At 39.8% G+C, this 12204-nt stretch overlaps 1 protein-coding gene across 3 annotated transcripts in view; it reads left to right on the top strand.

The window, feature by feature from the left end:
- USP47 (ubiquitin specific peptidase 47) overlaps positions 1-12065 on the top strand; it is a 49564-nt gene extending 37499 nt beyond the window's left edge. For all 3 annotated transcript variants that reach the window (XM_066187208.1, XM_066187207.1, XM_066187209.1), the window contains 11 exons: positions 134-249; positions 1182-1301; positions 2536-3325; positions 4997-5172; positions 5325-5405; positions 6419-6534; positions 7252-7370; positions 7953-8083; positions 9433-9480; positions 9565-9695; positions 10650-12065. In XM_066187208.1, the coding sequence (XP_066043305.1) occupies positions 134-249; positions 1182-1301; positions 2536-3325; positions 4997-5172; positions 5325-5405; positions 6419-6534; positions 7252-7370; positions 7953-8083; positions 9433-9480; positions 9565-9695; positions 10650-10824 (2003 nt within the window). In that variant the 3' untranslated portion in view covers positions 10825-12065. The remainder of the gene's footprint in view (positions 1-133; positions 250-1181; positions 1302-2535; positions 3326-4996; positions 5173-5324; positions 5406-6418; positions 6535-7251; positions 7371-7952; positions 8084-9432; positions 9481-9564; positions 9696-10649) is intronic.
- The last annotated feature ends 139 nt before the right edge of the window (positions 12066-12204 follow it).

The following is a 12204-nucleotide window of genomic DNA, read 5'->3' as shown; positions in this document are numbered from 1 at the left end:
TAAGTTCTTACTGTTCGTATTTAATGCAACCCCTTAATTATTACATCAGACAAGCATACGTGTGTTTTCTTTGCCTGTTGAATTTTCTCTGTGTATATATGTGACTTTGTTTTCTTTTTTCTCCTCCCTGCAGAGGTTATGGTTAAGGTTCACGTAGTTGACCTGAAGACTGAATCGGTTGCTCCTCCAATAAGTGTGCGAGCTTATTTGAATCAAACAGTTTCAGAGTTTAAACAGCTAATTTCAAAGGTAATTTACAGTCCTTAAGGACTTGTGTTAAAGAGTTTTCATTCACTGTGACTGTGAAATGTGTCATAATCTACATGCCTCAAATGAGAGCCTGCAGCTTTTGCAGATCATGCTGTGAGTCCTGCCCAGCAGGGTTCAGTTGGACTCCACAGTTGAGTTTGTCCACCTGCTCACTCCTGCAGAAAGCAGCAGGCTGTTTCTTGCTTCCCTACAGACTTAGCATCTTTAACAGCCTCACTGAGAATCCAGCTGGTGACAGAACTAGTGAACTGCTACCATACAACTGAACCAAAGCGTAACTTCCCCCCCAGCTTTAGTATTTGAAACCTAACATCAAAAGCTGTCCATATTCTTTGTACAATCTCTCCTTTTCATCCCAGCAGCCACTTGTTACTAAGATGCAAATTGATTTTTACATGGTTTTAAACCAAGGGACGTTACTGCTTTTACTGCATTGGAAGACAGAGATTGCATTTGCTCATTTCTGTGTAAAATAATTCAGTGGTTGGTGTAAATTCATGGTATTTGTTACAAAATACGATTCCAGTGATTTGAGTTCAGTCTAACTCATAATTAAGTGAACAGTGTGCAAAACCTGTTGTTGGAGAATATTTTTAATTTTCAGTTGGTTCATACATTAAAGATAAGACCGTTGTCATAAATGATTTTCCAGTTCTCTGCAAAGCCAGGCCATTTTATACATCTGACTTTTTGGCAAAACTGACACTTGCTGCATATTAAAGGGTGGAGGAAAGGCACTGGGACTGAACAGGTTTCAGTGGTTTCCCCCCATGCTCTGTTCGCCAGTTTCAAAGTTGGTAGACAAACCTGCTCCTTTCCCTGTGAATAATCCCAGAAATGAAGCACTTTTCTCCAGTGTTGAAGGTGTGTGTGATGCAGATGTTATCTCCCTGACCGTGTTCCTGCTTTAGGCCACGCACCTGCCTGCTGAAACCATGCGGGTGGTGTTGGAGCGATGCTACAACGACCTGCGCCTGCTCAACGTGTCCAGCAAAACACTGAAAGCTGAAGGCTTCTTTAGAAGCAACAAGGTACATGCTGTGGGTTTTAAATTGTTCATTCCTTGTGTTTGTGTTTACCTGTTGGGTTGTAAAAGGCATGGAAGTGTGTATGGAATTGATAAGGGATAACTGTCACGTATTTTGCTCTGCAGTGTGTGGGGTTTCTGTGCCCAGCACAGTGGTGCTGATGAACACTCTAGGCTGTGTATGAAACCAAGTGTACATAGGAGAGAGTGGATTGAGGGTCAGACATCTGGCTCTTACTCTGGTTCAGGTGATGCTGAGCTTAATAGCCTGATGATGAATGGTTACAATTCAAGCATTCTTAGGGAGCAAAGGTTGATATACTGCTATGAAGCCTGCTGGATGCGTTTGCTAAACCACCTGCTCTCAGTATTAAACTTATTAAAAAAGAAACATCAAAACTAAAAGCAAGTTTTTGGTGGGTTTCTGTCTTAAATTCAGTAGTTTTCACTGTGAAGATTCTCTCTGGACAATTTACGTTATTTTTTCAAAAAAGACTTCTAATAAGTATTTCCAATAATAATCGTGTAAGACATTCAGAAAAATAACAACTTAGTACTCAAATAACTTAAACGTTTTAAATGCATACTTTGCCCTTTTTTACTACAGTAGAAAGAGCACATCTTTTAGCACATTTTGCTCGTTGTCTGCCTCTGAAGTTAAAGCTCAATGTTAAATCTTCTTGATGAAGAAAGATTAAGGAAGGCTTTGATGGCTCACAGCTGAGCAAAACAATGGCCCTGAGTTGTTTTTCAATCACTTAGAGACCTTTCACAATCAGTGTCGCTACAACACTGAGCCCTTTGACAAAGGGAAGGGGGACGTTTAATTTGCACTGCTGCTTGCTCATGTGTACATTTAAAACTTCCTTATGACACCGTACTAGAAAATAAAGAGACAGTCTGCTCCAGTGATGAGGCTCAGTGCTACCATAAGAGTGCTTTGCGCAGGTGAAGGGTGTGCACTGAGTGATTTATGAATCCACTTCTGAATGTGTTTACTGCAGATGGTCAGTCTGCTTACATTTCACTTCAGCCTTAACACGGAAAGCAAGGAAAAGTGAAATCATTATTATACTGCAGACTCCCCAGTCTATCTTTTTTCCAAGCATGTATTTTAACATTTTGATAAAAGGTCATGTTTCTTGATGGCATTATTTCCAATCTGTGCTCAAGCCTGCGCTTGCTGTTGCGTTTATTTAAAATAACACTGGGTGACGCAACGCTTGTTTTGTGTTCAGGTGTTCATTGAAAGCTCGGAGTCTCTGGACCGCCACGTGACGTACACAGACTCGCAGCTGTGGAAGCTTTTGGATCGCCACGCAAACACCATCAGACTGTACGTGTCGTTGCCAGAGCAAGCTCCTGGATCCCAGCTCAGACGGGCACTTTATCAGAAGTCTAGTGGGGGTGCAGGCAACTTGGAGGAGCCTTGTGAAAGAGTAAAAGGACCTGTAGGTAATATGAAATCTGTAGAGGCAATTTTGGAAGAAAGCACGGAAAAACTTAAAAGCTTGTCCCTGCAGCAACAGCAGCAGCAGCAGCAGGAGGGAGATAATGGAGACAGCAGCAAAAGCACAGAAGCCAGTGATTTTGAAAACATTGAATCACCTTTAAATGAAATAGACTCTTCAGCATCAGCAGAAAACAGAGAACTTGACAACCAAATTCAGATTTCTGATCCAGAGAATCTGCAGTCCGAGGAGCGGTCGGACTCAGATGTCAATAACGACAGGAGCACGAGTTCAGTGGACAGTGACATCCTCAGCTCCAGCCACAGCAGTGACACTTTGTGCAACGTGGACAATGCCCCCCTGCCCCTGGCTAATGGACTGGATTCTCACAGCATCACCAGTAGCAGGCGATCAAAAGCCAATCAGGGCAAGAAGGAAACCTGGGACACAGCAGAGGAGGATTCTGGAACAGACAGTGAATATGATGAAAGTGGCAAGAGCAGAGGAGAAGCACAGTATATGTACTTTAAATCAGAACCCTACACTGCAGAGGAGGGTTCAGGAGAAGGGCAAAAATGTATGTATTCTTTTTTAAGTGCCTTAAAATAATTCTGTGGGCTTTACTATTTAATTCACATGCCGTGTTAAAAAAGTCTAATGGCAGCATTGAAAAACTTGATTATGATGTCAAAGCTAATGAACGTGCAGACAGGATGTGATGTTCAGCAAAAATCTGGCCTAATTTTGATCTTGTAATGGTGATTACATATTTGAAAAGTGTCTTGCTCTTTTGTTTCTAAGAAAATGAACATCTACTTACGTGTATTGATAGTGTTCCCTGGAGAACAAGCTGAGTTGTCTTCCTGTGAAAGGATCATAGTTACATCTGCTGCTGCTGATTCACCTGTTTCAGAATGCACTTATTTAATATGGTTAAAACAGCATTATTTCTGTTACCATTTAGACTAACAATCTGAAAAGTCCTAGTCATTTGACTGGGAAAGGAAAATTCAAATCTACTTAATACTGACAGTTTAATTCACTAACTGAAATACAGTGGGTACAGTGAGGCATGTGGCTGACATGAAAGCGTCCAAACAAGTTCAGTAAAGAGCCAAAGTGGTATAGAGTTGTCATAAAATAATTTCAACAGTGCTCTGTACCTGCATGTGCTTTGTAACTAACAGAATAATAGTTACAGAATAGCAGGATGCAAGATAAATATTTTAAAAGGCAAAGGCTTTCATGTCAATCCAGAAACTTTGATTGTAATATTAATAGCTAAAGAAGAATTTCACATGGAGAAATTGATTTGGATCTACTGAAGCTTTGATAAAATTACTCCTTTAGCTTGGAATGGTCTTTCTTTGGGGCTAATTCTGATCTGCTTTCATTTTTCCTTCTTTTGTTTTGGTAGGTCTAGTTGGATTCAGGAATTACTTGTTTGCAGTAATTTTGATGTTAAAATCAACTGTGTAAATGATTATTGTGAGGGGAAAGCTTTTATTTCTTTTTAGTATCATTTATTTGTTCACTTCAGTATTCTGAATAGTTTATTCTAGAGTGTCATGACAGTGTATAATCACGACAATGTTTGTAGTGCAGTACAAATTGCACGTATTAAAAAACGCAATTTCTAAAGATAAACTCTACCCTTTACTTTCCAGAATTTCACATTACTACAGTCTCTCCTTAATTACAACATTATTCCATGAAAAAGTCCCTTATTCTGGATTTGAGCTTGTCTTGTGATACCCTGTGACCTTCCAGAACATGGAATTAACCTTTTTAATGCTGAAAGCCAGGAGGGAAAATAGAAGGGTTTGGGTGGCCTGTGCCTGGCCAGTCCCAGCACCAAAGCACTTCCCTCTCCCTCGAGGCAGGGAAAGCTGTAGGAGCATTATCTGCAATTGCTCCATGGAATTCTGTTTGTTTTCTTTCGGAACAGACAAGGTACTGCTCTGCTCTGCTACATCACTGAATACAAACCGGGGCAGTTTGGAACTGCTGTGTCCCCCGGAAATATCTGCCCATAAACACATAAAATACAGCAAAGGTTTTAAAGGTTATGATAACGTCATTAGACAAAATGTAAATGTAGCCATTAACCATTATTCAGCCTTTTCAGTACTGTTTTGCTGCAATTGCTAACTCTGAATATAGGGAAATTGTATGTGAGAGTGCTGTTTGTTTTTTTTTTTTTGGTAGCAAGGTGTTTCATACCATTTTTATCTTTATTTTTGCTTAGGGCTGATGGTTCATGTCGATAAAAGAATTACACTGTCTGCCTTCAAGCAACACTTGGAGCCTTTTGTTGGAGTTCCATCTTCTCACTTCAAAGTCTTTAGAGTCTATGCCAGCAATCAAGAGTTTGAGAGCGTTCGGCTGAATGAGACCCTTTCGTCATTCTCTGATGACAATAAGGTTATTTAGAAGTTATTTTGAATCACTGGAAGTATATTGGTACAATGTAGATAAAGTTAATTTTCAACAGGTGAAATAATTATTTTAGTCTTGGCAGCACGTTTCAAAATACAATTCTGATTTTGATACCAGTTCTTCCTTTTGCATTCTAGATAACTATTAGACTTGGAAGAGCCCTTAAGAAGGGTGAATACAGAGTTAAAGTCTATCAACTCTTGGTAAATGAACCTGAGGTAAGGCGTTGAATATTTCAATACTGATTCATGAAAATATTAAAATGTGCCTTGACCAAGGTTTTGCTTTGAAATCTTGGGAAAAAAAAAATGAAACTCCTTCTTTTCTTCACATTTCCCTGCAAGTTTTTCTGGATTTAGAAAGGGAGTTTGAGATGATTTCTGTTCCAAGTATGCAATTGGAATGCGATTTACACTGTCTCTCAAGTGTTTTTATTTCTGTAACATAAATGGAGGACAAGTGAATTGTTTCTTTGTTTGCCTTAAATGCATGACAGTCACCTCGCATTCTCTCCAAAGAGGAAACTCTGTTTGCTCGTGGCTGTGGTTTTCAGTGATGCTGAACTGATCTAATTCATCCCACTCGTGTGCTGCAGATAATGCTTGTCGGGAGTTATCTGGGTAACGGTCCCCTCTGCATAAGGCAAGGCTCAAACAAAACTGCCCCTCTTGCACTAAAGCAGCTCATAAGCTTGTTACATCTGCTGGGATATGAAAGATACAGAAGTGGTTGTATAGACTGTAGACTTGCAGTTTTTAAAAGTTGACTTTGTATGCACTTACATTTTATTTTTTGGACAAAACTGCAGAATATGTATTAATAACGGATAAAAGACGGAGCTGAACTGCTACAGCAGGGAGTAAGATAAATTTAAAGTCAACTTCCATGGAGTCATGGAGTTGTGTCTGATCCATGAAAGCCAAGAAGGTGGCATTTTTGTGATGATGTGGCTCACTTAATTTGAAAGCTCCTTTGCCATTGTGTGCAATGTGAATGTAATGGTAGCAGTTAGCAGCACAGCACAGGCAGTATTTCTGCCCAGGCAGTCAGAGGGTTGGAGTGCCCTGCCAAAGGGCTGCTGCTACATAAATTAGTTACTCCCCATTTTAATGAATTCACTGCCTTCCTTGTTAATGAGAAACCTTCTACTGATCTTTTTGCCAGCATAAACAGAGGTAGTTTAGTGTTCAGAAGAACCCTGCCTTTAGTGTCTTTCTATTTATGTTCACAGCCATGCAAGTTTCTTCTAGATGCAGTTTTTGCTAAAGGAATGACTGTCCGACAGTCCAAAGAGGAGCTGCTTCCTCAGCTTCGAGAACAATGTGGCCTAGACTTGACAATTGACAGGTAAACCTGATTAAATACCATTTAAAAATGTGTTTAGGGATTTCTTTCCTCTTGTGGAGAAAGAGAGTAATGAAAGAAGCAGAAGTAAATTGCTGTGGTCTTTGAATCAGTTTGTGAATACAAACACTAATTCAGCAATTCTTGGCTTTCATCTCACACAGAGTGAATTCTGGAGGGGATAATATTTATATAGAAATGTGTCTGTGCAACATGTCTGCAGCTTTAGATCTCTCTAATGATGATTTCCTTCAGAAAGGGGAACATTAGGTAAATCAATTCTTGAAAAAGCCACCTGCTCTCTTCATGCAAGCCCAGCATAGATCACTGCAGCAGACTGCTTGTGCAGGATCATGGTGTGTGTGTGTGTGTACAGCACTGATCTGGGCTGTCTGCCCTTTACCATAACTGGGTAATCCCTAATTAGGAAATGGTTTTCTTCCTTTACATCCCTATGTATTTCCTGCACTGAGCAAGTGGAAAACAGATTTGTTTCCCTTGTGTTTATGAGTGATTCAGCACTAAGCCAGCACTGACACCCGGCTCTCAGGACTGTTTCGGAACATTAAACTTGTTCCTGTTAAACTTCACCCAAACCTTGAGTCAATGAGTTGCAGTATTTCAGTTTTGTCAGAAAATACTCGGTTTTTGATCTCTGGCAGTGCTCAGTGTTCATGAGCAGGTAGAAGCTCACTGGGGTTTTTTGTGATGTATTTATAGGTTTCGCCTACGAAAGAAAACCTGGAAGAATCCAGGCACTGTGTTTCTGGATTATCATATCTACGAAGAAGATATCAATATTTCCAGCAACTGGGAGGTCTTCTTAGAAATACTTGATGGTAATGATTTATTTTTGAATTAGTATTGGTGATGACGAGGTAGCTGAAATGTGTGCATGCAGATACATAATACGTTTGTGTACTTTTAAGTCGGCACAGCAGTTCAGTCATTTAGCAGTTTTCAGACAGGATTGAAAAAACGAATTCCTCCTGTCACGAAGGAATTTGGAACAGAAACTTCTGTTCATCAAGACAATTTTGGAATCAAATATTAGAGAGCAGAATGTTTCTGAAATTCTGTTTAAGTATCATTTCAATTATGCCATTTCTTAAGCATTCCTTAAGTGTATACACTTAAAATCTTGATTCTGAATTCAAGAGCATAATTTAAGGGTAAGAAAAGTAGGCCCATAAAAAATTCCTTTAAAGGAGCTGGTAACAGAATACTTCGGCTAAATCATAGTCCTTTCCTCTTCCCCTTTTTTACAAGTGAACTGCTTACAGCACACTCAGTTACTTAATTTGTGCATGGATCTCTAGGGCAATCTTCCATATTAGAGTATCCTTAAGCTATGGACAAACCCTAATTTAAAACAGGATGTTTTGTGACATTAATACAAAAAAATTCTCTTTCTTTGCTAGGAGTAGAAAAGATGAAATCCATGTCACAACTTGCTGTTTTATCGAGACGATGGAGGCCATCGGAGATGAAATTAGATTCTTTCCAGGAAGTAGTACTAGAAAGCAGCAGTGTTGAAGAACTAAAAGAGAAGGTAAAATGTGTAACATGATGCAAGTTTCTTGAGGTGACCAAGAGCCTTACTGATGTTCTCTGGTGGGAAGCACAAGGATGTCATAACTCCAAAAATCTTGTTGTTGCATGGTGATTTTTTTTTTTCCCCAGGAACTGATAACCTATCCCATCCCATTACCGAACCACATGAATTATCAACTTTACTTCTTAGTTTCACATAATGGTCTGGTCTGAAAGTATTCAGGTGAATACATGCAAAGAAGAAATCACATCTTGAAGTTTAAGCAGCTTAATAGTACCTATGTCCCTTATCCTCAAAATACACACATGAAACAAAAGCTGAGTTATTGCCTCTTGTTTATTTTTCAAGTTAATGTTTTGTTATTCCAAAATACCAAACCTTTCAGCCTCCTCATATTTGAATTTGAGAGCTGTTGCTGAGGGGCGGTGTTGCTGAATCAAGTAGGTTGAACTATGTTTTGGTTGGAAAGAAGTATGGCTGTGGGTATGGTTTGGTTTTCCTTAAGGCCAGGATGCTCTAACAGGTAAGCAGAGCTGTATCATCCCAGTAGAAATCTGTCAGGAGTGTCTCCTGTTGAGACTGTTCTGTTAATCCAGCGTATCACAGGGTCCACTCTTGGAGAAATGTTTATTTCTACATGGCAATACCCAGTTGTTAGGAGGCCACCTTGGATGTTGAGGCCAGTAAGAATGCTGGTGTCAGTGACCTTGAGAATTGATAAATCGGGGGTGTTAGTTCACAGGCTGGGTTTGTGTTTCACACAGGTTAAGCTATGGGCTGCTTTCTTGCATTCCTCAGCTAGAAATGAAGTTGTGACTACAGGTTCTTGCATGCAGTCAATTCCTCCTCGCCTGTATCTGAAGAAAGAATTGGCTGCCCTTGTTTTCTTGCTTAAGAATTGATGTGCAGGGAGCAATGTTATTTTTTTAAGTTCTGGTCGGAGGTGCAGGTGTGTGGAGGTGGGTTTTAGTCATGCATATTTTCCAGCTGTGCCCTCTCTCAGGTTGACTGGATAACACCTTCCACGTCACACGGGGTTTAGCATGAGGCACTTGGTCTCTTTGTATCTTGGAACTTGGATGTTATTAATTAATTGTTTCTATGACCTTTTTTTGTCTCCCCTTCAGTATTAAGAGAAGTGTGATGAAATGCTGTCACAGCAAGCGTCACTTGTGACACACACTGGTAACTTCGGAAGTGTTCAGAATGTGTTCTTGTCACTGTAATTCTGTACATTGGAGGACTTGCAGATAATTCAGCTTCTAGATTTGGCAACTATTGACTTTATGTAGACACTGTGTAATGTTGCTTTGGAATAGTATTAAACCCACCATTTCTCTTCACAGCTAAGTGAAATAAGTGGAATACCCTTAGAAAACATCGAATTTGCAAAGGTAAGTAAGAATTCGTGTATTTTAATGGCACAGCTGTGTGATGATGAGTTTTATTGTTACTCACTAAGTAATGGCTTTTTTCAGGGTAGAGGAACCTTTCCGTGTGACATTTCCATACTAGAGATTCATCAAGACTTGGACTGGAATCCGAAAGTATCTACATTGAATGTGTGGCCCCTGTACATTTGTGATGATGGTGCAGTAATATTTTATAGGTATGTATTTCATTACAGTATAATAAACGACGCAGAAAAAAAAGCTGTGGTTAACATTCGTGGGGTGACGTAATGGACAGGAACATAAAGTGCTCTTTGTTACCTTAAAGAAAAGGTTTAAAACATTCAGCTGGAGTATTCGTGCTCCTCAGCTCCCTAAAAGCTGAATATTAATTAAGTTTAAGAAAACGAGCACTGCACCTTTTTACTCAATCCTCCCTCCCAAACCACTGAAATTAAAGGTAGTTGCCATGCTTGAGTGTGTATCTGGATTCTATTTCTTAAAATAGAACCATATCCCACGTGGAGTTAGTGAGAGTCTTGCTGTAGGTTTTGGAGAGCAAGGATTTTATTGTCTGAGTTTATTCCTTTGAGAAATTAATATGGATTCTTTCTAAAAAGCCTGTTACGCTAAAATTCTGTTAATGTGAAAAATTTTCATCAGCTGGTGGCAGTAGCCTGGGGTAGGAGTTGAGAACTGAGAGCTTGAATATTGTCATTTCTGCTAACCTTGGCGAGTGGGGCAACCTCATGGACACATTGCTGTGGCATTTTGCATAATTGCATGTGAGCTGGGGGAAAACAGCTGGTTAATAATGTGCTGGTCCTGATGAAAATGACTTGGGAGAACATTTGGTACGGACTGGCTGACACACTGCTTCCAGCTGTTGGCACTGAGACCAAAAGCAGAGCAGACCTGTGGTTGTCTATAAAGAAGAGGAGTAAGAGAGGTGGAGGAGTATGGGCTTGTTGCAGAAGAACACTGAATGTTTCTGCTGGAAAAGCAGGTTTAGACATACTGCCTGTTCTTGCAGAATAAAGCCATCCCTGAGAAGTATTATGCTTAGATGTGGTTTTTACTAAGATGCTCCAAGCAAAAAAAAAAAAAAAAAGGCAAAAGTCTACTTGTCATTACTGTATCGATCTGAATTTGAACACGTGTTTGCATTTTAGGGATAAAACTGAAGAATTAATGGAATTAACAGATGAGCAAAGAAATGAACTGATGAAAAAAGAAAGCAGCAGACTCCAGAAAACCGGACACCGGGTAACCTACTCTCCCCGCAAAGAAAAAGCACTAAAAATTTATCTGGATGGAGCACCAAATAAAGATTTGACTCAAGACTGATACTTGCTATAGCATTTTCCCTGGGGAATTTTTTTTGTTTCCAATCAAAAGGTTCACTACTACTGTGTAGTGCCATTACGGCAGGACATTCATTAGGTGTAAAGCGCTGACACCAGCAGAGCCGGGCGTGCCGGCCGCAGGCAGGGCCCCGCTGGGCACTGTGGGACTTGGAATCATGTTGTGCACTATAGTCAAATGTACTGTAAAGCTAAAAGGGATGTGCAAATAAAAGATTAGAACTCAAAAAGCGGGCGGGGAGGGAAACGAGTGGAAGTTGTTGAGGACAGTGTGCACATAGTAGCTAGTGAAACTAGCCTCCAACAGGATACTCATAGCTTAATAATAAAAGCTGTGCAAAGGCCATGAAAGAATCCTTTTCTCTTGTTTGTTTCACTGATACACGCATTACCTCATCAGAGAGTCTGGAGTAAACGTTAACACATTGGTTCTAGGAAAGCAGCGGGGAAGGGCCGGGCGTGGGAGTGCTGCAAGTGTCAGGTTTTAGAATATTCTTCCATAAAACAGGGGCTCTGAGAGGTGTCTGCAGGAAGCTGCCAGCAGGCATTGTTTGTTTGCAGAAGTGCTGTTGTAAGGTAAAGTGGTTTTTAATAGGTTACCAATGAGCAGCTCTAGTGTATTGCGTTCGATGTGTAAATAAAATCTGCCCTATCCATTTACCAGAACTGCAGTTCGGCTATTTACCATGCTATTTCTTTACACATATCAACATTCATTGTGTACATTTGGAAGTATAGTTGCCTATTTAAATTTGTATTCATTTTATGTTTGACGATGCTGGGTACTTTAGGGTTGTACTTCCCCTTGTTAATGAAGTTTTTGTTCTGTTCCGCTACTTTTTTTGTACATTTTGTTTTTAAGACTATTACAAGTTTGCATCTTCACCCTGCTGAAAGTCAGTTTGTTTTTCCCAGAGCTGATTCCATAGCTATATGTAGTCAAATATCGGGGCAACCTCTTAACACCTCAACGTACGAACTTGGTAGCTCAGGCTGTGGTGCAAAGACTGATGCAGTCAACATGATTTCATTGCAAAGCCTAGGAACAGCAATTTTTTGCTTTGGTCCATAAAGATCAATAGAGAACAATTCTCCATAGTTTTTGGAAAAAACCACCTAATTTATAACAATCAAAAGATTTTGGTAAACTTTTTCATGCCAGATGCTGTTTACAACAATGAACATGCCAATAAAACATTTGTTCATTCTGTTGTGTTATTTTAATCATTAAATGCTGTGTTTATTATTTAAGAAATTACAGAATTGTTTCATGGAAATATAGAATTCCCCAAGGCTGGAATTGCAAGGCTGTGTGTTTGTGTGTATGTGCACACCCCCTCCACGTACAGAGTGTGTTACAGGA

The sequence above is a fragment of the Chamaea fasciata genome, unplaced genomic scaffold, assembly GCF_029207755.1.
Source record: "Chamaea fasciata isolate MVZ Bird 193981 ecotype frontalis unplaced genomic scaffold, bChaFas1.0.hap1 SCAF_7, whole genome shotgun sequence".
NCBI classification, from domain to species: domain Eukaryota; kingdom Metazoa; phylum Chordata; class Aves; order Passeriformes; family Sylviidae; genus Chamaea; species Chamaea fasciata.
This window is presented reverse-complemented; position numbering and strand designations above follow the sequence as displayed.